We start from the raw sequence: 27,073 nt of genomic DNA on the forward strand, positions 1-27,073 counted from the left end.
GTTTACTGTAAGAATTATAGGCTGGATAAACAACAAAGTCCTATGGTATAACACAAGGAACTATACTCAATATCCTGTGATAAATTGTAAGGGAAAACAATATGAAAAATAATGTAGATATATGTAAGTGGATAAGTTTGTTGCACAGTACAAATTAACACAATGTTATAAATCAACTATATTTCAATAAGAGCTTCCCTGGTGGCTCAGTTGGTAAAGAATCTGCCTGCAATATGGGAGACCTGGGTTAGATCCCTGAGTTGGGAAGATTCACTGGAGAAGGGAAAGAGTTACCCACTCAAGCATTCTGGCTTGGATAATTCCTTACCATGGGGTCGCAAAGAGTTGGACATCTGACTTTCACTTTCACATACTTCAATAAAATAAATTTTAAAAAAGAGATATTTCATGTAAAGTCCTTAGCCCAATATTAAGCCACAGCCTCAGTGCAAGTGTTAGCTGATTTTGCTACAGGATTCATCTTGCTTCATGAACACTTAGGTTAAAGAGACATAAGGACCACTACATTCCATTATTGTTTCTGCCGTGCCTAGCATTGTTGATCTACTTGAAACAAAACCAGGACAAGACAACAGGTTCCACAAAAACTCTGATCAGTACCAATCATGAGTGATTGTATACCAGGGACTGGGAAGAAGCTATGAAATTTTTTCAATCTCACTCTGAAACACCACCTGTACACTCTTGGTTTAGGGATTGCCAGACATGTTTTCCAGTCAGTAGCAGAAACTGAGTCATTTCAATATGTGTTCTGACTTGATGTGCCAAAGCTTTAAAGAAATAGCCATCTAAACACCTTCAAGCAAAATATAAACAACTAGACTGAAACGTCTTTTGAAAAAAAAATACATATATATTTCACAAATTGAGTACCAGCACACAGATTAAGAACAGTATTGATCTCATAAAAAACACTCGGACCCATATTAGCTATATTTTTATGGAATTCTTCAATTTTGTATAGAAATTAACCTAAGGGTATTCTTTTATTTAGCACTTATGCATTCTTGTGAAAGTTTTATAAATTCTGTATCAATTTAGCAGAATAACTGGTAATTCTAAGTACATACCAGACAGAAAATGAAAATTCAAGGCAATCATTCATTTTGTCTTAAAATATACTATTTTTTATTTTAAAGCTCATTATAATCTGACATTTAATCTACAAAGGACTTCATAACAAAATCCTTGGTTTAGACCTTATACTACAGTTTCTATTAGAGTAGCCCCATTAGTAAACTGTATTCATGCTAATGTGCTGGCTTGGGGCGATGATCATCAAAGTCCCTAGTTGTGGTCCTCACCAGCGAAAAGTGCACTAAGGAGTGAGTGATGTAGTATCATAATTATACAATCAGCCTTGTCAAGGCATAGAGCATTGGGAATAGCAGAATCCTGAAGCTGAAAATGTGGCTAGCTGATAGATGACTGCCATTAAGCTCATCCTTTGTTCATTTTGTGATGGTGTAGATACTGAATATAGGAAACAGATTCTTAATGAAGGATTAAATCTTTGACCCATCACCGCTCTTCATGTGCTCATAACCACTCAGCTCCCCTTTCTTTCCACAGCTATACATATATTCTGTTCAACTCTCACCTTAGCCTGATGAAAAATAATAACTATCTCCAACAAGCCCCTTTTCATCAATCAAATTTAGACAATGAAAAATAAAAATTTGTGCAAATACTAATATTTCTAATTATGACGATAAATGACTCTCCTCACCTTGTGCTCCTTCCCATATTTAATTGGATAGTGTGAAATTTTTGCTACATAAATTCATCTTACTAATATATTTATATTCAAGATATAGATGAAAGCATGTATGTATATGTGTATATTTATATTTGTAAGCATACAAGCATACATACATATCATACAAGCTATGTACACTTTAACACATATGGTACTAAATGTAATTATGCTAAATTTTTGAACATTTTCAGAACATAGAAGATTGAGCATAAAGCTTTTACTGCTTTTTCTCACTCACTTTCAGTCTGTCTTCATTATTAACCTAATTTTCCTCCCTTCTGGCTGCATGCCCTTCTGGGTTTGATTGTGCTATCTCTCTTCTGCAGCCAGTGACCTGCTAAACTACTTTCCTATGGTAATTAGAAGGCACAGAAGTAGGAGTGTAGATGTTCCCACTAAGTAACTGTAAGAGGATCTAACACTACATTTTGACTGCTGCATCCCTCTTAGGTCACATAACTACATAGTTATGCAGTTGGAGAGAAACTTGGTTTCTCTTCTTCATAGTCACTGTTGAGAATATTTTTTGTGCAAATCTATAGAGGATATCTTTTGAAGTATGACTTTTCCAAATTACTAATGCTAGAATGAAGCAGTATTTTATATATTTATACATATATATGTGTGTATGTATATATCTATCTCACCATGGCTTCTCAAGTGGCTCAATGGTAAAGAATCCACCTGTCAGTGCAGGAGATGTGCTTCTACCCTGGGTCAAGAAGATCCTCTGGAGAAGGAAATGGCAGTTCACTCCAGTATTCTTACCTGGGAAATTCCATGGACAGAGAAGCTTGGCTGGCTACAGTCCATGGGGTTGGAAATGAGTTGGACATAACTTAGCAACTAGACAACAATAAAATATGTCACTGTATTAATAGCTACTATCACGTGGAAAACATAGTAAATTTTAAAAAATGTTTTAAAAATAAGTCATGTGGGAGGGAGGTCCCAGAGGGAGGGGATATATGTATCCATATGACTGATTCACTTAATTGTACAGCAGAAACTAATACAACATTGTAAAGCAATTATATTCCAATAAAAATGTCATTATTACAAACATAGATCATGTCAAGACTTAAGAACAATTAAAAACAAAGAAGTAAGTGGCTTTAAGGGGATGATAAGAGGTCATGAAATACTTCTATACCTTGATGTGGTAGTAGTTATATAAATCAACACATGAGATAAAATTGCATAGAACTATACAGACACAGGGGGCTTTCCTGGTGGCTCAGAAGGAAAAGAATCTGCCTGCAGTTCAGGAGACCTAGCTTTGATCCCTGGGTCAGGAAGATCCCCTGGAAAAGGAAATGGCTACCCACTCCATATTTATTAACTGGAGAATTCCACAGACAGAGGTGCCTGGCAGACTAGAGTCCATGGGGTCACAAAGAGTCGGACATGACTGAGTGACTAACAATTTCATTTCATTTCTATACACACAGATACACATGAAAATTTTATGTAAAACTGTTGAAATCTGAATAAGCTCTATGGGTTATACCAGTGTCAAATTTCTGGTTGCAATATTGTACTATGATTATGCAAAATGTTATCAGTGGGGAAACTGGTGAGGAACAAATGGAAATACTCTTTCAATTTTTTGTAACTTTCTCTGAATCTAAAATTATTTCAGAATAAATTTAAAAACTTTCTGGAGAAGAATTTGAGCAGGTGCAGAGGAACTATGTGGATCACCACAAACTGTGGAAAATTCTTCAAAAGATGGGAATACCAGACCACCTGACCTGCCTCCTGAGAAACCTGTCTGAAGGTCAAGAAGCAACAGTAAGAATGGGACATAGAACAACTGACTGGTTCCAAATTGGGAAATGAGTATGTCAAGGATATATATTGCCACTCTGCTTATTTAACTTATATGCAGAGTTCATTGTGTGAAATGCCAGGCTGGATGAAGCACATCCAACTGTTATCAAGATTGCTGGGAGAAATATAAATAACCTCAGATATGCAGATGACACCACCCTTATGGCAGAAAGCAAGGAGGAACTAAAGAGCCTCTTGGTGAAAGTTAAAGATGAAAGTGAAAAAGTTGGCTAAAATCTCAACATTCGAAAAATGAAGATCATGGCATCCAGTCCCATCACTTCATGGCAAACAGAGAAACAATGGAAACAGTGAGAGACTTTATTTTTTGGGGCTCCAAAATCGCTACAAATGGTGACTGCAGCCATGACATTAAAAGACCCAGGTGGCTCAGAAGTTAAAGCGTCTGCCTCCAATGCGGGAGACCTGGGTTCGATCCCTGGGTTGGGAAGATCCCCTGGAGAAGGAAATGGCAATCCACTCCAGTATTCTTGCCTGGAGAATCCCATGGATGGAGAAGCCTAGTAGGTTACAGTCCACGGGGTCGCAAAGAGTCAGACATGACTGAACGACTTCACCTCACCTTTTCTCCTTGGAAGAAAAGCTAAGACAAACACAGATAGCATATTAAAAAGCAGAGACATTACTTTGCCAACAAAAGCTCATATAGTCAAAGCTATGGTTTTTCCAATAGTCATGTATGGATGTGAGAGCTGGACTATAAAGAAAGCTGAGCATCAAAGAATTGATGCTTTTGAGCTGTGGTGTTGGAGAAGACTCTTGAGAGTCCCTTGGACTGCAAAGAGATCCAACCAGTCAATCCTAAAGGAAATCAATCCTGAATATTCATTGGAAGGACTGAGGCTGAAGCTGAAGCTCCAGTACTTTGGCCACCTGATGTGAAGAGCTGACTCACTAGAAAAGACCCTGATGCTGGGAAAGGTTGAAGGCAGAAGGAGAAGGGGTCGACAGAGGACAAGATTGTTGGATGGCATCTCCAACTCAATGAACATGAGTTTGAGCAAGCTCTGGGAGATGGTGAAAGACAGGAAAGCCTGACATGCTGCAGTCCATAGGGTCTTAAAGAGCTGGGCATGACTAAGCAACTGAACAATAACAACAAGAGGAAGTAAATCTGTGTTTTGTCTTCAGTCCAATATGGTTTTTCTGTTTCTAGTCTGATTGCTTGATCTCCTCATCCTTTGCTTCTCCTAAGTGCAGCAAAATGCAAGTCCTAACCCTTTGAATTATTGTAAACATCTTGAAATTTGTAGGAAGAATGACATTGCATGCATACATCTGAAACATCACAAACATATAACTTCCTGACAGCAATATTATAACACCCATCTAATGGCCAACCCACTCCAGTTCTCTTGCCTGGAAAATCCCACAGACTGAGAAGCCTGGAAGGGGGTCACAAAGAGTCAGACATGACTGATCGACTTCACTTCACCTCCATATTTTAGAAACAAAAGCCACAGGGAAGCCATAAACTAGACAAACAGGTCCTGCTATTTTGATTCTGCATTTGGGAAAATCACTGTACTCCTAAAATGTGTTACACTACCCAACTTTATTCACATAATCTTGACTAATTGACATAATTGTGAACACTTTACACACATAAGGTACAACTTAATCCATTCTGATTGCAAAGCTTTCACTTTTATGTCAAAAAACAGTACACTAAAAGTACTAGTTATACATTTACAGTAAAGAAATTAAGTTCTTTACTTTGTGGTTGTGCATGGTAGCTGAATGAAAACTGTTGCCATTTATAGAATGGGGAATCTTCCTGGCTGAATTAGAATCACTCAGCATGCCAAACAAAGCCGCAGGCAAAGCAAAGCAAAAGAGAAGCTTGCTATTTTATAGGTTAGACAAGAAGCAACCTAAATGACTTCTCTAAGGGAGAGACCTTCATATTTCATGCAAACCCCAGGAAACAATTAAGGCTTCAGTGCAATTCTGGGACCTGTGCTCTAGAAACTGCCTCCATAAACTTCATTTTCATCTGGTACAATCGAGATGCTCTCTTATTCCTTACCACATCTTTTATATCATCCTCCTTTAAGGCAATGAGAATTTGGCACATAAATAAAAAGCAGGAGGTTGTTTCAGGGAGGAGAGAAATATGATTCAAATTCAGCCAGGTGCTTTATCACCAATTTGGGAGGCTGCAATGTTATTAGACATCCTGATATAAAGACGGAGAGGAAAAACTATTGGTAGAAAAGAGAGATTTAAAGAAAAAAAGCCCTTGGAAGGAAAACTGAAAACACAAAAGTACTTGAAAGGAAAAATAAGCTAACTGTCTCTCATTTAATATTCTAGGAAGAGAAAAAGCTCGTTAGATCACTTAAAAATTATAACAAGAGGTATATGATCTTTCAGACTCAATTTCTCTAATACCACAGTAGTTATTTCACCTAAATTATGGGTTTTCAAGTTGTCATGTACAGATGTGAGAGTTGGACCATAAAGAAGGCTGAGCACCGAAGAACTGATGCTTTTGAACTGTGGTGCCAGAGAGAATTCCTGAGCTCCCTAGGTGAAATGAGATCAAATCAGTCATTCAACCCTGAATATTCATTGGAAGGAATGATGCTGAAGCTGAAGTTCCAGTACTTTGGCCACCTGATGCAAAGAGCTGACTCATTGGAAAAGATCCTGATGCTGTGAAAGATTGAGGGCAGGAAGAGAAGTGGGTGACAGAGGGTGAGGTGGTTAGATGGCATCACTGACTCAGTGGACATGAGTTAGGCAAACTCCAGGACACGGTTGAAGGACAGGGAAGCCTATTGTACTGCAGTCCATGCGGTCACAGAGTCAGACGGGACTTCCCGACTGAACGACATAATCGAGCAGTCCACAAATGTTATGGGGTCATAGTAACGGATGCAGGCTGTCAGTTGGCTAGGCAGGAGTGACTGGGTGATAAATGGATTCAGACTGTGTCCCTGTCACTATGACCTGTGGCCTTAAATGAATTCTGTCACCTGTTTACGTTTCGTTTTCCCCATCTTCAATACAGGCACATCAGATGGTCTTAAAGCTGGCCCCTGTGAGGACCTAGGAATGCCTCAGGGCTCCATGAAGCCCCTTCAATACCCCCTATTGATACAGATATGGCTCAGTTTTATTTGCTTAGATTTTCACGTAAAATTTCACTGGACAAAACAATTTCATGTTTTATAAATTTTAAATCAGTGAAATAGATAATCTGGAGTGTCTTGCTGTGCCAAAGTTTCAACTAGTTCTGGTGTTAATTGTTTTAGAGATTCACTACCTCCATAAAGGAACTTTGGGCTGCTCACACTGTCTAATGTAAGGAATTATCATGACCTCAGCTCTTTGCCAATTCACTGCTGGTTTCACATGTTCAACATTACAAACAATCCAATTTTCTGATATGAAAATTAGAGGTCATGATGATAGCACGTGGAGAAAAGCAGCTTAGGAACCTGTGCAGGAAAGCATGAGTATAGGAGACTCAAGTTTTATTCTGAAACCTACAAATATTAAATATTATATACATGAGGTTACCTTCTCCTATCCTCAGTATCATGTAAGAACAAATGTTAAATCTTTTATATCTGAAAATTTTAAATTGAGCATGTTTGAAATGACGTTATTGTTGTTCTGTCACTAAGTTGTGTCTGACTCTTTGTGACCCCATGGGCTGCAGCATGCCAGGCTTGCCTGTCCTTCACTATCTCCTGGAGTTTGCTCAAACTCATGTTCATTGAGTCAGGGATGCTATGTGTGTTTCCTTATTGCTTTCATCTCAGATATTATCCAAAAATTATAACGCATGTTAGATACTCTTATCTATACTAAGCAGCAATTTTAGCATAAGTATTAACTTATTCTCGTAATTGCTCTATGAAAAGATTAATGTTATGATGCTAATTTTCAGGGGGCACAGAGAGAAAGTAAATAACATGTCAAGGGCCACATGGCTATAAGTGAGGAGCTGCAGTTTGGATCCATTCAGCCTGGTTCTAGAGTCTATATGCTTAACATAAACTACCACCAAACCATACCTTTTAAATCATTAATTTATAGAATCATTTGTGATCAGTATCAATACTATATGATACCTCACAGAGCAGTTTTGAGCTTGCTTTATCATAATTTTTTACATAAATCGTCAGTTGAAAAAATCCCCCCAAAGCAGATGGAAAAAAAATCCTTCCACTTGATTCTGAAAAATGTGACATAGACCCTGATGATAAGGCAATAAAAAAATTTCCATGAAGACAGTAAAAAGTGTTATTCATGATGGAATCTTCTCTGTTATGGGTGTGATGATGAGACACAACTACAGAAAAATGTCATGCTTCTCAGCTTGTGTGTGCATGCTCAGTTGCACCGGTCCTCAAATTCTGGAGGAGGGCAAGTGACTTTAACCTGCCATGATGTGTGTGTTTGGAAAGGAAAGAGTCCAGAATGGCTTAAAGACCTGGCTCAGACAGGCATCAGAGTTACCTGATACAGAATCCAGGTATCTCAAACTACTACTGTGTCCTTTAGGACTTAAGTTGTTCCATCTTCCTCATCTATAAACTGGGAGGATAATGGGGCATACCTGCTAGAGTTTCAGAAAATATTACATACTACAAAGTATATAAAGCACCCAGCAGATGCTTGTTGCATAAAACATGCTTTATCCACATGAATTTAACCATTACCAGTGCTATTCACCGTAAAGTTGCTTCACTCTAAATTCATACACTTTTCAGATTCTGCCAAGTGGTCTTTTAAAAACCACTTGCCCAACTTGTTAGCAACAACTCTGAAAGAAAGAATTCTCACAATTATCTTCTATCCTAGATTCATAAAGCCCCAGGAAGGCATATGGTATTATACAAACATTAAATAATAATATGTTCTGCTCTGCTTACCAAATTAAATCAGGTTCTAAAGGCAGCACATGTAGAGTGAAAATGGCTGCTGATAAGAAGCAATCTGACGTTTAAATTTGTGTTTCTATTACATAAACTGCTATAGAATGACGTACCGATGGAAGAATGCAAGGAAAACTTGGAATGTAGATGAAATTTTAAGAAATATTTTCTTCTTATACATAAAAAACACAGATTAGTGATTCTAATATTTATTTACGCTCTGTATGAATTTAATCATGTAACTTAAATTCTCTGTGACTCACTATTTATCGTGAAGTGGACATACTGATGACACTTCCCTCATTGGTTTGAGATTAAAAAATTAATAAATGAATAAAATACATAGAATAGTGGCTTATATAGAGCAACTGTCTGATGTTAATTATAACTATTATTCCTTCTGCTTACAGTTTTCACAGGTATTCTATAACATAGATATAAATTGGCTATTTTACAGCATCATACCTCCCCTCCTACCAACTCTGTCAATAAAAAAGGATGCAGCCAAAATGAAAGTGGGTATTGGAGTAATTACTAGGATGATATCTCATTTTCATAAATTCTCTTTTGGTGAGAAATGAAAGAAAAAAAATGGACTCTTCTAAATTATTGAAACAGCCATCTGCAAAATGCTTGTGTTGACTCAGACCAAATTACTCATATTCTACAGACATTTCTGAAACAATGCTGTTTCAAAGCTTTCAACCTATAGCAAATAAAAGAAGATTGTTTTTAAATACTCCACGTTTCAGGAGCTGAGCCAGGGACTTTACATGAGCTATTTTATTTAATATCTGCAAATCACTATAGCAGTAGAAGTTTATTAGCTTTCTATTGCTATAACTACCTACCACAAATGTAGTGGCTTAAAACAATACAAATATATTTTCTTATAGCTTGGGGCTTCAGAGGTCAAAAGTCAGTTTCCAGACTGGAGGAAAATCAAGGTGTTGGCAGACCTGCTTTCCTTCCAGAGGTCTCAGGGAGGATCTTGGGCTTCCCCTGTGGCTCAGCTGGTAAACAATCTGCCTGCAGTGCGGGAGACCTGGGTTCAATCCCTGGGTTGAGAAGGACCCCTGGAGAAGGGAAAGGCTACCCACTCCAATATTCTGGCCTGGAGAATTCCATGGACACTATAGTCCATGGGGTTGCAAAGAGTCGGACACGACTGAGTGAACTTCACTTTCACTCACTCCCCTGTCTTTTCTAGCTTCTCGAGGTTGACTGGTAGCTTCAGTTTGTGGCCCCCTTCCTCTATCTTCAAGACACATCACTCCTACTCTACTTCCATTTTTATATCTTCTTTCTGTTACTCTGATCCTTCTGCCTCCCACTTATGTGGATAGCCCACTTGGATGATCCAGGATAATCTCCTCATCTCAAGAACTTTAATTTAATCACAGCAGCACAAAACCCTTTAACATCTAAATTAACATGTCGTCAGAAGCTGGGGATAGGACATAACATACTTGAAGGCGGGGGATTGTTTTTCAGCTTACTACATATGAGACAGTATTGTGCTCATTTTGCAGATGAAAAAAAAAGTAGTAATTGTTAACTCCATTAATACACAGAAAATTCAAAAGGGTTGAATAGTTTATTCAAATTCACAAAACCAAAAAGTGGGCACTGGCATACTAATGTAATGTAATATGTAATGTAATGTAAGCATTTTGACTCTAATGCTGTTGCCAGAACACAATTCTGCCCTCAAATTAGGAATAAAAAGATAAAAGAAGGACTCCCTTCTTACAGGTAGGGTTTGTTGTTGTTTCTCATTTTCTTTATGACTTAAAAATATTTATCAAATAAATATTGAATAGCTACCTACATGTAAAACCCAATTTTAGGTGCTGGGAAAAAAACAGGAATCAAGTCAGTAACTACTAGGTAATCTCATATCCTCCCGTATGTTTGAATACTTTAATGTGGGTGTGTACCCTATATTTCAGTCATGTCCGACTTCTTGGCAATTTATAACTCTTAAATCTATATCCATAGACTTGACCAAATTCAACTACCTATTTGATAGCTCCATTTTTCTGTTCAGTAAACCTTTTCAGTTTGCCACATCTGGAACTGAACTGGCTTTCTCTACCTCAGGCAACAGCACTACCATATTTCCCTCCCTCACCACCCAGTAATCAATAATCAAAATACCTTAATTTGTCTCAAAAAAAAAAATCTTAATTCCATTCACTTCTTATTCTCACCACTCCCAGACTTCTAACTGATATCTTCATTTCTGTTCTTGCATTGCCTTAATCTAATCTCCATACATAAAATGGAATGATCTCTTTAGAGAATAAATTCGATTATATCATTTCCAGGGCAAAATACTTCAATATTCATGGCATTTATAATAAAATCCAAATTTTTCATGCTACTCACTATTACCACATACCTTGTTCTGTTTACATTTGTGTGCCTGTTGCCCGGCATCACTAGTAATAGAGTCTCCTTTCACTCTTAAAATTGTTCATTTGGATGACAAACTACATGGTCCCCATATATATATAAAGGGTTCTGTTGTAATTTTCCCTCTGCCTAAGTTTATTCCAATTGCCAGTCTCCCTCAGGACTCAATGGGGTTTGCCTTTAAGTCTCTCCTGTGATTATTTTTCTTCAAAAACTAAATCAAAGTGTTTAATCCAATACCTAGTTATTTTATGTGTTGAACATCTGTCCTACTACTAGACATTTCAGTATGCATAATACGTGGTACATGGTCGGTGTCCACACATATTTATTAAAAGATTAATGACTAAATATATATGTCATACAGTCAGAGTTATATAAACATGTGGTATAACATTTAAATGGTACAAATGTGTTCAATATACCAATGACCAAACTAACAGAGAAGAAAAGTTCTGTTTAGAGAGAAAATAAGGTTGACTTCACAAGGGGAGGGAGCCCAACCAGCGTTGATGGATGTAAAAGATCATGTTATGTGAATCAAGGCTCTCTGAGAAAAGATTTCTAAGCAGAAGGAATGTCATTTACAAAGGCAGAAAGGTTTAAAGCAGTGTGATTATTCAGGGAACTCAAAGCAGTTTCTATTATTAGAGAGTACAGTCTTGCATAAATGATATATTAATGCCATGAATCCCTAAGGACAAAACCTAAATTATGAAGAAGACTGCAGGAAATACAGAAAAGAGTTAAGAAGTTCAAAACTTAGTTTTGTTTTCATTTATACTGCTAGGATGACTTGAGAATTTCTATTGCATATTTAGCTCACCTTATAAATTATAGAAGTTCTTAGATAAGTAAATCAGTTTTTGAAGAGTGATATTTCAAACTTCATTACCATAAAGAATCCTCTCAGTTGTGAGTTTGTCATATAATATTCACAAAATTGTAATACATGGTCCGTAAGGAAACTATATTGAGATTTATGGTACAGAAAACCAAAGTGGGCTTTTCCCTTGGTTTGGGGGATTTGCATTTTAAGAGTTATCTTAAATTTCTGCTTTGGATGATGCATTTTTATTCATTCTTAGATTGTAAAAAGAAATAGACTAAAACTACTGGATTAACATTTTGGCATTTATGTTATACAAATGCTAAAATGATCAGATCTGTAGAATTTATAGAACATCAGGTAATATTCTGAGGTAAACAAGAGTTGACATAGTGAATTGAAACTCATCTCAGACCTATTTATCTTGAAGAACATTTTCAAGAGATATTATTGGTATTGATGATCTTAAATGGTTTCTTTGAACATGAATATATACACCAAAGTTACACGCTGGTGGACTGCAGGACATGAAAGCTTTGTTTGACTCCCAGAGTGCTTTAGAAGTTTGAGCCAAGATTTTAATTTAGAGAAATCACATTGAAAAATCCAGAATTCTGGCCCCTTCCTAAATATTTTGAAGATCTGATAACTCTGGTGAGAAAAACTATAGTCCAAAATAGGGACTATATGAGTATATGTTTTCTAGTTCACCAACATCCATCTCCCTCCATCCTCCCAGTTATGAGATCCACACCACACCATATATATATATATATATATATATATATATATATATATATATATATATATATATATATTCCTGAGACCTTGTTCTGGAAAGGAAAAGAAAAAAAAAAGGCAACAACAACAAAACCCACACAAAAAACACCAGAACAACAATAAAAAACAACTATTAAAGACCAATTACAAATTATGAAAATGTCTAGGAAGATATTTAGAATTTGATCATTTGTAATTCTGAGAATTGAACATGCATGCCATCCTAATCATCTGCAAATGAAACAATTCAAACTTTCAATTTTTCTTCCTTGAATTCATTACTAAACAATACCCAAACACAAAAAAGTCCACCAAACCCAGTGTATCAGTTTTCTTCCCTCCTGACCAAGAAGTTATTTGTTTTGGCATCTGGTCAATATTGCACAAAGAGTACATACAATAGCACCAAATTATATAAATAGACTATGAGTTTGATCTGTAATTTGAATGTAAATATCTCCCTACCTTTACTAGCAGATGTAATTCATTTAAATAGATTGAAAATACCCAAACTGTAGTAGATTAGGAAATATAAAGGCAGAAATGATGGGCACTTACCTTAGCTATCTGGACACACCAGTTAAGCAACAACTGTGATCCAATGTTATCCTTGTGTTCATGGACATAATCCAACAGACAGCCATGGGGCATAAGCTGTGTGACCAGCTGAATGGTTGGGCTCAGACACACACCCAATAATCGAACTAAGTGTGGATGGTCCATACTTGCCATGATTAGGGCTTCCTAAAAGAAAAAAATAAATAACCACCATTATTTCAACTCAAAGTTCTTTGCTATGAGAGTTATTTGCACTGTACTAATGCTGTTGATAATGATTTTGAAAAGGTACTCTCATAAAATGGAATCAGTTAAAAGTGAGAAAAGACATTATGGTAGCCATTATATTTCTAAAGTGATTTAGTTCAAGTGAAAATAAATGGAAGTTAGACTATATATTTATTAGAATGGCAAATATTATATAATAACTGCATGCAAATTTAACAGTAGTATTTTCTCTTCTGTAATATGAAAAATATCAGATTGTGTTTACTACCAAATTAAGTTGAATCCTAAATTATATTGTGGATTTTTAACCTTTGATCTTTGGTTCTAGAGTTCAATTATCTATACACTACAGTTATTTGCACAAGGTAGCTCAAAGTTATGAATTATTGTTGTTTAGTTGTTAAGTCATGTCTGACTCTTTTGCAACCCCATGGACCACATAGCCCATGGAACTCTGCTGTCCATGGGATTTCCCATGTGAGAATGTTGAAGTGAGTTGTCATTTCCTTCTCCAGGGGATCTTCCTGACCCAAGGATGGAACCTGAGTCTTCTGCATTGGCAGGTATTGGCAGACAGATTTTGTACCACTGAGTCATTTGGGAAACCCCCAGAGTTACAAAAAAAGCCATTCAAAATTAACTCATTCATTATTGATATGAATTCAGACATCATAAAGGTAATTTGTAAATTATAAATATCAATGTAAACAATTACAAATAACATGCCTCCCAACCTAACAATATGCCTACTATGAATTTATGCAGAAAAGTAAACATTTTAATAAGACATTTTATTCCAATAACCTTTGATTTTACTCAAATTTATTTCATTTTCAAAATTATAAATGATATAAATAGAACCATAAAATTTGAGAGCTAGGTGAGATTGTAAAAATTTGTCTACTCCAATTTTGCTATTTAATGAAGAGAGAAAACAGTTCTAACTTCTTTTTCATAATCATAAAGGCATTGTAGCTTAATGAAGATAAAGGGTGGACATATAATGGATATTTAGCTCATCCTAAAGCTAGCTTTCAATTAAAGCTATTTTAAGGGTCTTTACTCCAATTTGAAACTGATACAACCTTATACATACACACACTCACAGAGTGGTTGATACATACATGGCAATTTATTATCAATCAGTTTAACTATATGCAGGTATATGAATGTTAATCATACTCTTTTTGAACATTTTTTGTAGCTTTAAAATTTTTCAAATAATCAAGGATAGAAAGCTATACTGAGCTTCTCTTTAAGACAGCATGGCAGACTGATACAGGAATTTACTTTTATTTCCTCTTGATTCCACCATTTTAATAATAAATGGATCAATAAAAAGCCAGAAACCAACAATCACAAGAAGAGGCAATGGGGATGGAATACTAAAAGTAGAAAGTGGCTTATTAGTAGTAACTGACCCAGCAAACATAGAAAATCTGAAGCCTAACTTAGCTGAGAAACTGAAAATAAATCCAATTTACACCAAGGGTGTACACCCCACAGGCTCAGTAGTGTTACACCACAAACCACTGTACATAAATGGAGTAGGAGGGGCTGACTTCATCAGGATTGTTTCAAAGTCCATTTAGGAAGCACTTAGACTACAGATCTCCTTCATCCTGTGTGTGTTTGCGTTAGGCACTCAGTTGTGTCTGACTCTTTGTGACCCCAAAGACGTAGCCTGCCAACCTCCTCTGTCCATGGAATTCTCCAGACAAGAATACTGGAGTGGGTAGCCATTCCCTTTTCCAGTGGATATTCCTGACCCTTCATCCTTAGGAGAAGCTTAATCAAAGGGATTGTAAACTATGAATATTAGGTAATGGAAAGAGAAGTACTCTGGTAAAAATAAGGAAGTACTCTGGTAATTGTATAAATTTGTATATGGTGAAAGTTGAGGCCACCCTCTATTTCCTTCTCCCAAATGGAGCTATGACTTCAAAATTATTAGTTTTGTTTAAACCTCAAATTCTATATCCAGCAAAATTTGAACCAAGTGAGTGAATATATGGACATGTCTGTTCTTAAAAAAGATTACCTCATATGTTTCCTTTATCTGTTTGATGTGCTCATTTAATAAAAAGTGAATGGCATTTTAAAAAATGCACCTAATTGTGAAAACAAGGAAATGACAGTAAAGGGATACTCTAGAATGAAAGCTCTACAGGCACGTGATACGGTAGCCAGTTTAGACTGGAGTAGGATATCTTACTCTAGAAAAGATGTAAGAAGATGGATGAATGGCCGAAGCAACCGAACAGGAGCACAACCGTGTAGAACCATTTGACTTTCATTAATATTACCTTAAAGTTATTTAAGAAGATAGCTTGAGAGGATTATTATCTCAAAAGCTATTCACTTTTAATCTCCACTGCTCTTTAGTGGGGTTGAGTTCAGCAGAGTCTAAAGATTATTCATGATCATGGGTGAGTCTGATGGAGTATATGGATTTTACTGGTTCCAGCCAAGGTCTTATGTGAATTATAATGTTTTATTTTTTGAAGAAGGAAGTGTGGGGCACTATGAACTTGTGTGGAGAAAGGAGAGATAGGAGGACAAACAGAAGAAATAAGCTGGTAAGGGGACGTCAGCATCACTCAAAGGACTTTATTTTTGAGCCTTTGGGAGTAGAAGCTGAAATTGTTTTTCAGCTGACCTCCAAGCAGATGAGGTCTTCCAATTCCTCCTTCCCCAGCAGCCACAAGGAACCAGACAAGTAAGAGCAGAGAAGCACCACTGGCTTCTCTGCTTTCTGGCTGAGCCCACCACCAACATAACACCTTGAGAACTGGCAGCCCAGGGACCAGGGAGACGCACCACCTCTCACAAGGTCAGTGGTGTCCTCAGGTGATACCAGCCAATGATGCTGAGATAGGACCTCTTGGTGTCTCAGAGAGAAGAGAAGCTCCACACAGGGACTGAGCTGGTAAGAAAGGACACTTTAGATACCACTCGGTCACTGCAACTGGCAGACTAGTTTGTGAATTCATATGAGATATGCAACTCTTCCCAAACTATTTAGGAAGACTTCCACTGAAGTTGGGATTTCTGCACAATCAGCAAAGCCAGAAATTTGAGTTATTGCTACGAATATGGTTCTATTTGGATCCATGAGGCGGAAACAGTTTGGTTTTACTTCCTGTATATTTCAGTCAACATTTGAAATAAAGCAAGCATTTGAAATAAAGCAAACTTTTGCAATTATAAGGAGAGTACAAATAGAAATGTTAGCCAAGTTATATTATCTACTATTTAATCTAGTATTTTATTAATTAAATAGTAATTAATGTTAATATTAAAAGTGTGAACCAGAGGTTCTTTCACTGAATTATGATATGCACGTATATAAATATACACATGCTGCTGCTAAGTCACTTCAGTCATCAACAAAAAAGCAAAACATAATTAAATTAAGTGTCTAACTCAATCAAGTAACAAATTAGATATTTAATTAGATATTAAATATTAGATATCAGATTTAATTAAACATATTCTAATTGTATTCTGTTTCTCTTCTGTGACTCATCTTTCATGTCCTAGCATTTATCATTACTAATGGCCTAGGTTTATCATTTAAAGGGTGGTTTTCCTAGCCCCAATCCCAGATAGCCAGGTCTAGAAATGAATCAGGAATCTACATTTGTAGCAAGCTCCTGTAAGTAGCGAAGCTGCTGCAGGAAATATAGAACTTTGTGAATCTCTGAAACATCTCCATTCATTGCAAAGGAAGTAACATGCAACCACCATTGTTTGATCCTTATTGTAACTCTAGGAAGGAGTCAAAGGAGGCAGCCATTCTCTGCTGTGACATAAGGAAACCAAGCCTGAGCAGAATTACTGCCCTAGGTCATATGAGTAAGTAGAAAGATCAGAGTTAAGACAGGTTTTCTGATTCTTAGAACAGTGCTATTTCCTAGGATGGTAAAAAACACTGCAATTTTAACATTTCAGTTCTATCACCATTTTGGACTGTACATGCTTATCTTACTAACAAGAAGGCAGTGCCAAACACCTGACTTTAGCCATACCTGAATGAATTGGATCAAATCATACTTCAGTTTCTAAGGAGCAACTCAGACAAAAATTTGCACTTATAGATAAATTGCCATTACTTACAATATGCTTTCAGAAAAAGTCAAAGAAAATATATTTCTCAGATTTCCTATATTATTTGGTACTAGGCCATTTCCTAAGATACAGAACATGGTGAAATTTAAGATACAAGAAAGACTTTAAGGTTATTTTGGCCTTTTTCAGGATGAAATATATAAACTTCTTTTTTTCTTTTACAACCTAAGGAGTAATATTTCCATTCTAAATATGCATGTGAAAAGTTTACAACAGAAGAGTATAAAAATGTCGCATGAAAGTTCTGTTTAAAAAAAAAATCTATTAGTCAGTCCTGGCAAAAAAGCTGGGGTTGTATTAAAGAAAATTGCTCATCACACTACAAAGAGTATTCGAAACCAAATTGCAGAGTATTTGCATAATAGTCCTCTTTTTCTGAGAAAGAAAAGATGAACAGGACACTAATTGTAGGTTTTATTTTTTTCATAAAGGAAATAGCAGATGGCTTTTTTGGGGAAAGGGGAAGAAATAAAGAGAAAAGAATGTGGATTCATTTAGAGTGATGAGGGGGATGGAAAGGGGAAAGAAATCCAATATTTTAATAATGGAGTGTTGGGTTTCAATAAATTACTGTTAAAATTAAAAATGTCCTCTGCTACCTATCTCTGTGTGGGGCCTTTGGAAGCAATTTTGGAATCTTTGCTGCTGTCATTAGAACATATCACCGAAGGCCACTGGAATAAATACAAGTTGACAGATGTATTAACAATTTTTCCAGAAATGAAATTATTTTCTGTCTCTGTTTCCTGTTTTGTTTTACAAAATTTTTCTTATAGGTGAACTAAATAGTTTTCTTGTTGGACAGAGAGGAAGGATGTAACAGGTGCTACACTGAAAATTCTAAGGGAAAAAGATCTTTCTTTATAATGAAGTCTGGTTGGAATTAAGGACATTTTTTTTTTAACTATCAAGGGATGACCAGAGAATGGATAAAAAGCTCTGAAGCATGTGTGCCATTATTCTCTAGCCTATGCTATCTGTATCTCTATTTCATTCTGAAGGAAAGACATTTCGGTGCAATAATGAAAGTGAGCAATACCATTTGTCGCATTAAGGCATCATTTTGCTCAGCCTTCAGATGTTTATACCTTGGCACTTAAACTTATTTTCTCACTAATGTTGGTTAGGAGTTTCACAAAAAGAAAAAAAATGTCATTGACAACTTATGAGCTATTCTGTTTATGAAAAATGTTTACTTCAGCCAAACTTTCACTGTTTCATTATGTCAATGGACCATTAATTCAATACCCTCCAGCTGAAAATGGGGAGATTTTCATTGCATCGGGGATAAGGAAGATAAAAAAGGGGGATAGAGAAAAAAATAATAAACAATTAACAGAGACATATAAAATTGTGCTTAATGTAACAGTCGGCAGATTTCTGAATGTTTAAAACAAATGCCTCTCCTAAAGATAGAGGGGGTGATGGTGATGTAGAGAACAAAGAAGATAATAGTGATGGCAGTGATGAAAAATGAGATAAAATTATTGGTCCATAATAATGTTTTACAAATCAGTTCTGCTGCAGATGGTAGCCAGATAATAAAATAAATGAAATCTGCATCTGTTCACTCATGTCTAGAATAAATAATAATTTACTAGTGCAAGTAGGTGAGCAGTAATTAGACTGAATTAATATGCCATCAGTTTAAGTGGGTCTACATTGCTCAGTGACATTCTTTTCCAATCCCTGGTATCATTTTTGTGAACATGAACAATCCTATTCAGATCCTTCTAACTTTTGGAGTCAGCAGTTTTCCATCTCTATTCTCCATCATTCATCCATTTGCTGTCTGAATCTTAGATCTAGATACCACTTATTAGTGCTGCACTATTAAGAACTTTATGAATAACTTATACAAGGTAGAATTTTTGAGTATTTTTATTACAGTTATCGGAACCTGTTTTTCCCTACTGTATCTTAAATGTGGAAATTCTATCGTGGCTTTGTCCCTAGTATCCTATGCTTTCATCTGTAACCTCTTGCATCCTTATATCTTATAACTTTAAGAAATATGACAGAGTTATCAAAACCATATGGAGAAGACTGCACAGTTGTGTGGTTTCTCATGATTTGATATACTTTGCACCTAAAAATAGCAACAACATTACTATCTAAAAGAGGGCAAGCAAAATTCATCTTGATCATATACAAAATACCTGTGTAAAATATCTGTCAAGAATATCCAAGCATGAGAATTATACTGTGCCCATATTCCAATCTGGTATTTTTTCAACTTCTGTAATTTCAACAGTCATCTCTGAGTAAACGCTAGTAGGTCTTTATATATGTGTATCTCCCCTATCATAGTACATATTCCATTTTTATTAGATTTGTTACAGGTCTATCATTTCTAATGATTTACCTGAAAGTAGTAATATTAGCTGATAAAGTTATCAAATTCTTATATAGTATATGGCTCATACTAAGGTAGCAATGAGGTTTTATTAATAAATAAATAGAATCTGTATTATATGCCACCCTCCTACCCAACCTCATCCCAGGATTTCAAGTGTCTTGCTGTCATCCTGATATAGAAAAACTACTGGATCTCTAATTTAACACACAAAGTACATTTCTCCATAAAAGCTTGTCTGCTACTTTTACCAACTTAAACATTTTCTAAGTTTCAGAAATATTTTCTGATTTGGTTTTTAAACCTTGGATTCCTGTTTGGTATTATCTTTTCTGAGTTCTTCCATTCCATTCCATATCTATCAGTAATATTGTGCCAAGTCCCATTTACTGTTTATTTCAATATAGCTCAAATCTATATCCTTCCATGTATTTTTAACCTGACTTCTAGTCAAGTTCAGACTCACACTGCTGGTGTAAAAGGAATGCTGATGCTGATTTTTTCATTAACTCCAGTCTGTTTTGGCTATAACTTACAAAAAAAAAAAATCCTTAGCAATTCTTTTTTTTAGAGTGCTACATAGATAGCTTTAACCTTGCATGTACTCAATAAACATCTGAGTTAAATTTGACGTGTTGAAAATTGCACTACATTTTGTAATAAAGACAGTTACATTATTCTCCCAGCTATGATGCCAGTGATCTGTGGAATTAACCTGCATATTTTTCTTTGCCCCTCCAGATTCACTCTCCATCCTTCTGCGCTTTGCCACGTGCCCAGCAAAATAGATCGAAATGAATGACAACAGTCTACCTTGTCTCTCTATTGGTTTAATTTGAATTCAGTCAATAATAATAAGCAGCAGAGGGCTAAAGAAAGAAGGCAGTGAGGTTAGTATTTATCCCTCACCTGCCATTTCCCCGAGCCTTCTATTAAATGTCACAGTGGTAATTCTCTTGCTCCTTCATGCCTAACAGTTCTGTTACTATTCTTGAGAGGCTTCAACACTCTATGCTAGTGTTCCTCAAGCCTACCCATTCCTTTATAAAAACCCCTTTGCTAAACTCTCTTCCATTATTCCAACTTAACATACCACATGCCTCCTATCGAAGTTCTGATGAGATAAATTTGGGCAAGTCACTTAACCTAAAACTTATTTGTTAAATGACAGATTAAGTCACTGTTGGAAAAAAATGGCATGCATGCTATATCAACCCTCCTTCCCCTTGTTCACGGCAGAGACTGCTAAGCAATCATTGTGGTAGGTTGATAATGAGTTACTAAATATGCCCACATCTTAATCCCAGGAACCTGTTGATATACCTTATTTGGAAAAAGGTCTGTACAGATTATGATTAAACTAGAGATTTTGAGATGACAACCATCTAGAGTTACCCAGGTGGGCTCTAAATGCCGTCACAGCTATGCTTAAAAGAAAGGCAGAGGATTAGCTACAGATACGAGAGGAGTCACAGGTGAGAGCCAAGGAACAAATGCAGCCATCAGATGCTAGAGGAGACAAGGAACAACTTTTCTTTAGAGCTTCTGAAAGGTATGCAGCCCTACCAACACCTTGATTTCAGAGGTCTGGCTTCCAGATGTGATACAATATTTCTGTGAAGCCAACCCCTTGGGAGAAAAGCTATGACAAACCTAGGCAGTATATTAAAAAGCAGAGACATTATTTTGCCAACAAAGGTCCCTATAGTCAAAGCTATGGTTTTTCCAATAGTCACGTATGAATGTGAGAGTTGGACCATAAAGAAGGCTGAGCGTTGAAGAACTGATGCTTTTGAACTGCGGTGTTGGAGAAGACTCTTGAGAGTCCCTTAGACTGCAAGGAGATCCAACCAGTCAATCCTAAAGGAAATCAACCGTGAATATTCATTGGAAGGACTGATGCTGAAGCTGAAGCCCCAATACTTTGGCAACCTGATGTGATGAGCCAACTCATTGGAAAAGACCGTGATGCTGGGAAGGACAGAAGGCAAGAGGATAAGGGGACGACAGAAGATCAGATGGTTGGATAGCATCCCTGACTCAATGGACAGGAGTTTGAGCAAGCTCTGGGAGATGGTGAAGGACAGGGAAATCTGGGGTGCTGTAGTCCATGGGGTTGCAATGGACAGACAGAAATGACCAAGTGATTGAACAAGAACGAGTCTGTGGTAGCTTGTTACAGCAGCCATAGGAAACTAATACAATTACTGTATTTCTGTAAGAACTGGATAAGGACTCAAAATCTTTCTCAGTTCAAGGCTTTGGCAATAAAAACTAACTTATTGGAAGGTAAATGTGAGATTTAAACATTGTTGCCTTGAATTTATGCATATTTTTACAATTATTTCTGCTGCTAAGTCTTCTTTAGCTTGGATGTACTATATTAGTCTGATCTAAATGAAGCAGATATGTTTAATTCATTTAGAAATTAACTTATACATGTAATAGCCAAATGATATACCCGAGACAAAGGGCTTATCACAGTGCCTAGTTGACTCTTAAAATGTTAGTTATTTTTACATTTGTATTAAACTAATTATGTCTGAAGGGAGTGAAATCATTGAGTAATAAAGGCATGGCCAGGAGTCTGGAAAAAATGCTGCAGCCCCAGCGTGAGTGGTCACTTTGATTTTTTTGAAGTCTGATGGGGCATTTGGAATAAAAGGCAGACAAATTGACCAAAAAAATATTTTTTCTGTCAACACTTTAGAAGCTATTGTTTTCCCACTTAAGCCCATGCAGAGCTAGAAACATCTCTTCCTACTTTCAACATAAGGTAATCATGAAGTGTTAGGAAAAAACCAAAAGTAGTTATAGAGTTGAAAGAACACTTCAAGGGCAACACAAATTTGTTCTATAACAAATAGTAACCACCATTACAGTAATAACAGTAAATAGAAATTGGGGTTAAAGTAGATGATAAAGACTAAGATGTCCTGGTGAACTTTACAGTCAGAACAGAGACACTTAATTGCTTATTGATTCATCTTAGTAAAGTTACAGAAAGAGAAGTACAAAGGTGTCTGCAATTAACATTTCAGGACTGATATGGAAGAACAAGCTGAGTGAGGTCCAAAAAGTATCTTCTGAGAGGACACTGCAATCTGCTACAAAGAATGAAAACATCAACCTCCTAGGACTAGAATAAATCATCCGAGGCTATAGATTGTACAACTAGGGAGGAAAGAATAATTATTAGCTTTCAAATAGTGTCTACTGCTTTTATTTTTCTCTCTAGAAATGAAAATTAATTTCTATAAGGTTATTTGATCTTATCTTTTGGGTAAGTCCAGTATTTATTTCCCATATAGCTTTCTAGTTTTTAGTAAACAGTCTATCTAAAGTCAACCTATTCAATAATTTCATCAGATCATACCAGCAACTGCTGCTTGATGTCAAATTGCACCTGGCACAATGCTATTAATTGTCCATGTGGACACATTTAGTTCTCAGAACAATCTTGTCCAACAGGTTGTTCAATTATTCTATAATTGATAAGGAGAGTAGCTTGAAAAGGATAAGCAATTTGACAATCTCCAAAAGTTACTAGGTAGTCAAGCTGGGATTTGAATCCAGTTTCCACTATATCTGCAGTCAAGACTCTCTCTACAATGATATCCCCTCAGGAGTTGTCAATATCAGTTAGGTATCCAGGTAGACTTAGCTGATTCTCTGGTCATTATCTTAGTATTCTAACAGGAACTATCACTGATAAGATCAACCTATTAATGGAATCTTTATGGAGTGACATTCTAACAAGTGCTATTTTTTTTATTATAAATAAACTGAATTTACTCTCAACCACTTAAAATTAGTCCTTCGATAATAAAATGCTGAATAACTTTTTCCAGAAGGGACTAACTCATGTCTTTCTTCTCAATTCCGCACAGAAATCGATTCTAGGATGTTCTATTTAAAAATTTTAAAATTAAATTTGACTTAAAATAGATCAGAATCTAGTAATTTTGGTAACAGCTCTTATTTAATCGTTAGAATCATGATTTTGTATAATCTGGGGAATTAATTGTTTTTCTAGACACTGCAAGTTCATAAAGGATGACATCTCTTGTGTTTCTAATTTGCAGGAATAATCTTAATTGATGCCAATTATATTAAAGGCATGTAACAACAATCGAATAAAATTAGGAAAACCCTCCCTTAATAACTAATAAAATATCTCAAATGTACCTCTGGTAAAGCAGGCTGAATTGTGTTCTTTATGATTCATTCAAGATACTGAGTGACTTTAATTAAATCTCCATTTTTCAGTTACGACTCTCATATTCATATAAGATAATTCATATATAGAAATCATTTGTCCTATCATTTCTTACCTTCTCTACTTTTTATAATGAACTTAATTATTACCATCAGATATATTAAATTTTGAAACCATGATTTATATGCTAGTTCTCATATTAAATATTCATGTCAGTGTTATTTTAATATTCTACACCAATCCTGATGTCAAGGGCATTCAGTTAGAGGCAATCACTAGTAAAAATCTGCATTAATGTTATTGATGCTTCTATGTTTTTAATATAGTAGCAGTAAATAATATTACCACCTACTGATGCAAAAGGAGTTAAATAAACCCTGAAAGAATATATATGGTGTCATAAAAGACCCCCACTGCTAATGTCTTTGCTTCAGGAGGCTCTGAGTCATAGGAATGTGTGATTTTGTGGTTAGACACACACTGTGCAAGAGTGAGAAAGTGGCAGTAGAAAGAAAAGTACCTCATAAAAAATCTCTGCAAGAAGGCATCCAATCCTGACCTGGCATTTGACACCAGTCACTGAAAATTAACCAATATTTTAGAAATAGAATGGTAACTGAGATCTCTGTAATGACTGTCCTAGGAAAGGCCAATTTATGGCCATTATATTCATCATCAGAAAACTCAAACAGTAATGCACAGCACTATGATGGTTATTTTGTTTAAATATTACTGTATTAATAATTGTACAGAGTTTTAGGAGTATTCATAGGAAACAGCTAGCCATTCTTTCATTCAAAAACTTATACTCATTATTGACTAAAGGTTATTATATATGCTTCACTAGGATACAAAATTTAAAGAGACATATATTCAACTTATAAATAGAGAGTATCCTAGTAGAAGTCTTTAAATTTTAGTAAAAATAGGTTGTGAACATTAATAACAATTATAAATATTTAAGATCTAAAACTCCTATAATAATCTATTGAGGATAGAGATTATCTTCTAAATGAATTGAAGGAAAAAAATAAAATAAAAGCTCTGTTGAGAAGAAAAACCTGAGTGTGGATATTAATACGTGGGAAGAACCTGTTATAAAAGAATAAATAACATGGGTTGGTGGTGTGACAAAAAAGAGGGTTAAACACTGACTCAGGCAAAACTTCTTTCCAGAGTCTGTTCTGTCTTTTCTTAATAACATCATCAGAAGCAAGTCAAAACCTCAGGTTCCTTGGCTGTATAAAGCTGAGGATTAAATAATGCTCATCTTGCATAACAGCAGTTTCACATAATATATGGGAAAGGGTCTTCCACAGAGTCTGGCACCTATCAGTTAGCCAACATAACATTGCTTTCTTCCTAGAATGAAGGAAGTGGGAAAATGTTACATGCATGGGGAATACAAATAGATCAACTTATAGGGAGCATCTGGCACATGACAAAACACAGAAAAGAATAAGACTGGAAAGGGAGGCCGGTACTAGGGCTTGTAAACTCCTGCTTAAATGACAAGCTGACATTTGGATTTTATTCTCTGAAATATCCTTGATGAAGAAATTCATGTAATATGGCAGCACTATCCCCAGGATAAATCATAGGGTAAGCGTCTAAAGGCCGAGAGATGAGGAAGCTGCTATCCACAAATAAGGTAATGAGATTCTAGCACAGCGCATCCTAAAAAATCTGAAATAAATGCCTAGTTTGTCAAACACTCTTTTAAAAAGGGTCTTCAGGTTTTGTCTTTTGTGATTCAGGCTAGGATTTTCCACTTCATGCTTAAAAATCTCAAACTTTCAATAAGTAACAGACAATATTGAGGAATGTATTGTGTGCATGATGAAAGCCTGATCTTGGAGAAGGAAATGGCAACCCACTCCAGTATTCTTACCTGGAGAATCCCATGGGCAGAGGAGCCTGGCTAGCTACAGTCCATGGGGTCACAAGAGTCAGACATGACTTAGTGACTAAACCACCACCGCAAGTCAAGATAAAAGAAACAAGAACAAAACAACAAAAAACCTTTCCTCCTTCTTCCTGGAGAGAGAGACTTTCAGTTCTTCTTCCTTGAAGTGGGAAATGATTTGCATCCAATATGAATAGAATTTTGCTTCTGAGCAGCTCTCTTTCTTCTTATCATTTCTCCAACTCATATTTTCCTCACAATCTACTTAATGCCACGGCACCATTTTTTCCCACCAGATATCATGATAATATTGTTCCGTCTGGCACATTGCCATGGTCACACACTTTCTCTGCCTAATACAGGCATAACAATTACTCGTTGACTTTCTACAAAACAACTCTGAAAAGGACAAACAATTTACAATATTCAGTTGTCCATGGAATACCTCATAATGTATTGGTTTTTTTATAGATACATACGGGGACAGCTTTTTGAGGTGAGATGCAATGACTTTTGTTTGTAGTCTCTACTAATTGCTGCTATGTTGTTTTCCTATCCTCTATGTAAGTGAAGTGAAGTGAAAGTCTCTCAGTCATGTCTGACTCTTTGCGATATATATCATGTGTATATATATATACAGTTCAAGGAATTCTCCAAGACAGAATACTGGAGTGGGTAGCCATTTCCTTCTCCAGGGATCTTCCCAACCCAGGGATCGAACCCAGGTATCCCACATTGCAGGCGGATTCTTTACCATCTGAGCCACCATGTAAGCCCTACCATTCCATTTCAGTTGAATCTGGTTCTTAGAAGAAGGACTAATGTTATGGTCATCAGAACCTGAGAAACGTAGATAATATTTGCACAGGGCTTTCAGAAACTGTGGTATCCATAATAATGAAAAGGATCAATAGAAGAAAAGATTAGTAGATTAGCCACAGAGTTTGTTATATATCTACATAGGAGATATATATATATATATATATACACACACACACACACATATATTATATATATAAACGGTATCAGTTCAGTTCAGTTCAATCGCTCAGTCGCGTCAGACTCTTTGCAACCCCATGAATCACAGCACGCCAGGCCTCCCTGTCCATCACCAACTCCCAG

General features: G+C 36.1%; 1 protein-coding gene across 2 annotated transcripts in view; it reads right to left on the reverse strand.

Moving 5' to 3' along the window:
* ERBB4 (erb-b2 receptor tyrosine kinase 4) overlaps positions 1 to 27,073 on the reverse strand; it is a 1,302,405-nt gene that overhangs the window by 180,243 nt on the left and 1,095,089 nt on the right. For both annotated transcript variants that reach the window (XM_069578247.1, XM_069578248.1), the window contains exon 20: positions 13,112 to 13,297. In XM_069578247.1, coding sequence (XP_069434348.1) covers positions 13,112 to 13,297 — 186 coding nt within the window. The remainder of the gene's footprint in view (positions 1 to 13,111; positions 13,298 to 27,073) is intronic.

Source organism: Ovis canadensis, chromosome 2 (assembly GCF_042477335.2).
Source record: "Ovis canadensis isolate MfBH-ARS-UI-01 breed Bighorn chromosome 2, ARS-UI_OviCan_v2, whole genome shotgun sequence".
In the NCBI taxonomy this organism is placed as follows: Eukaryota; Metazoa; Chordata; class Mammalia; order Artiodactyla; family Bovidae; genus Ovis; species Ovis canadensis.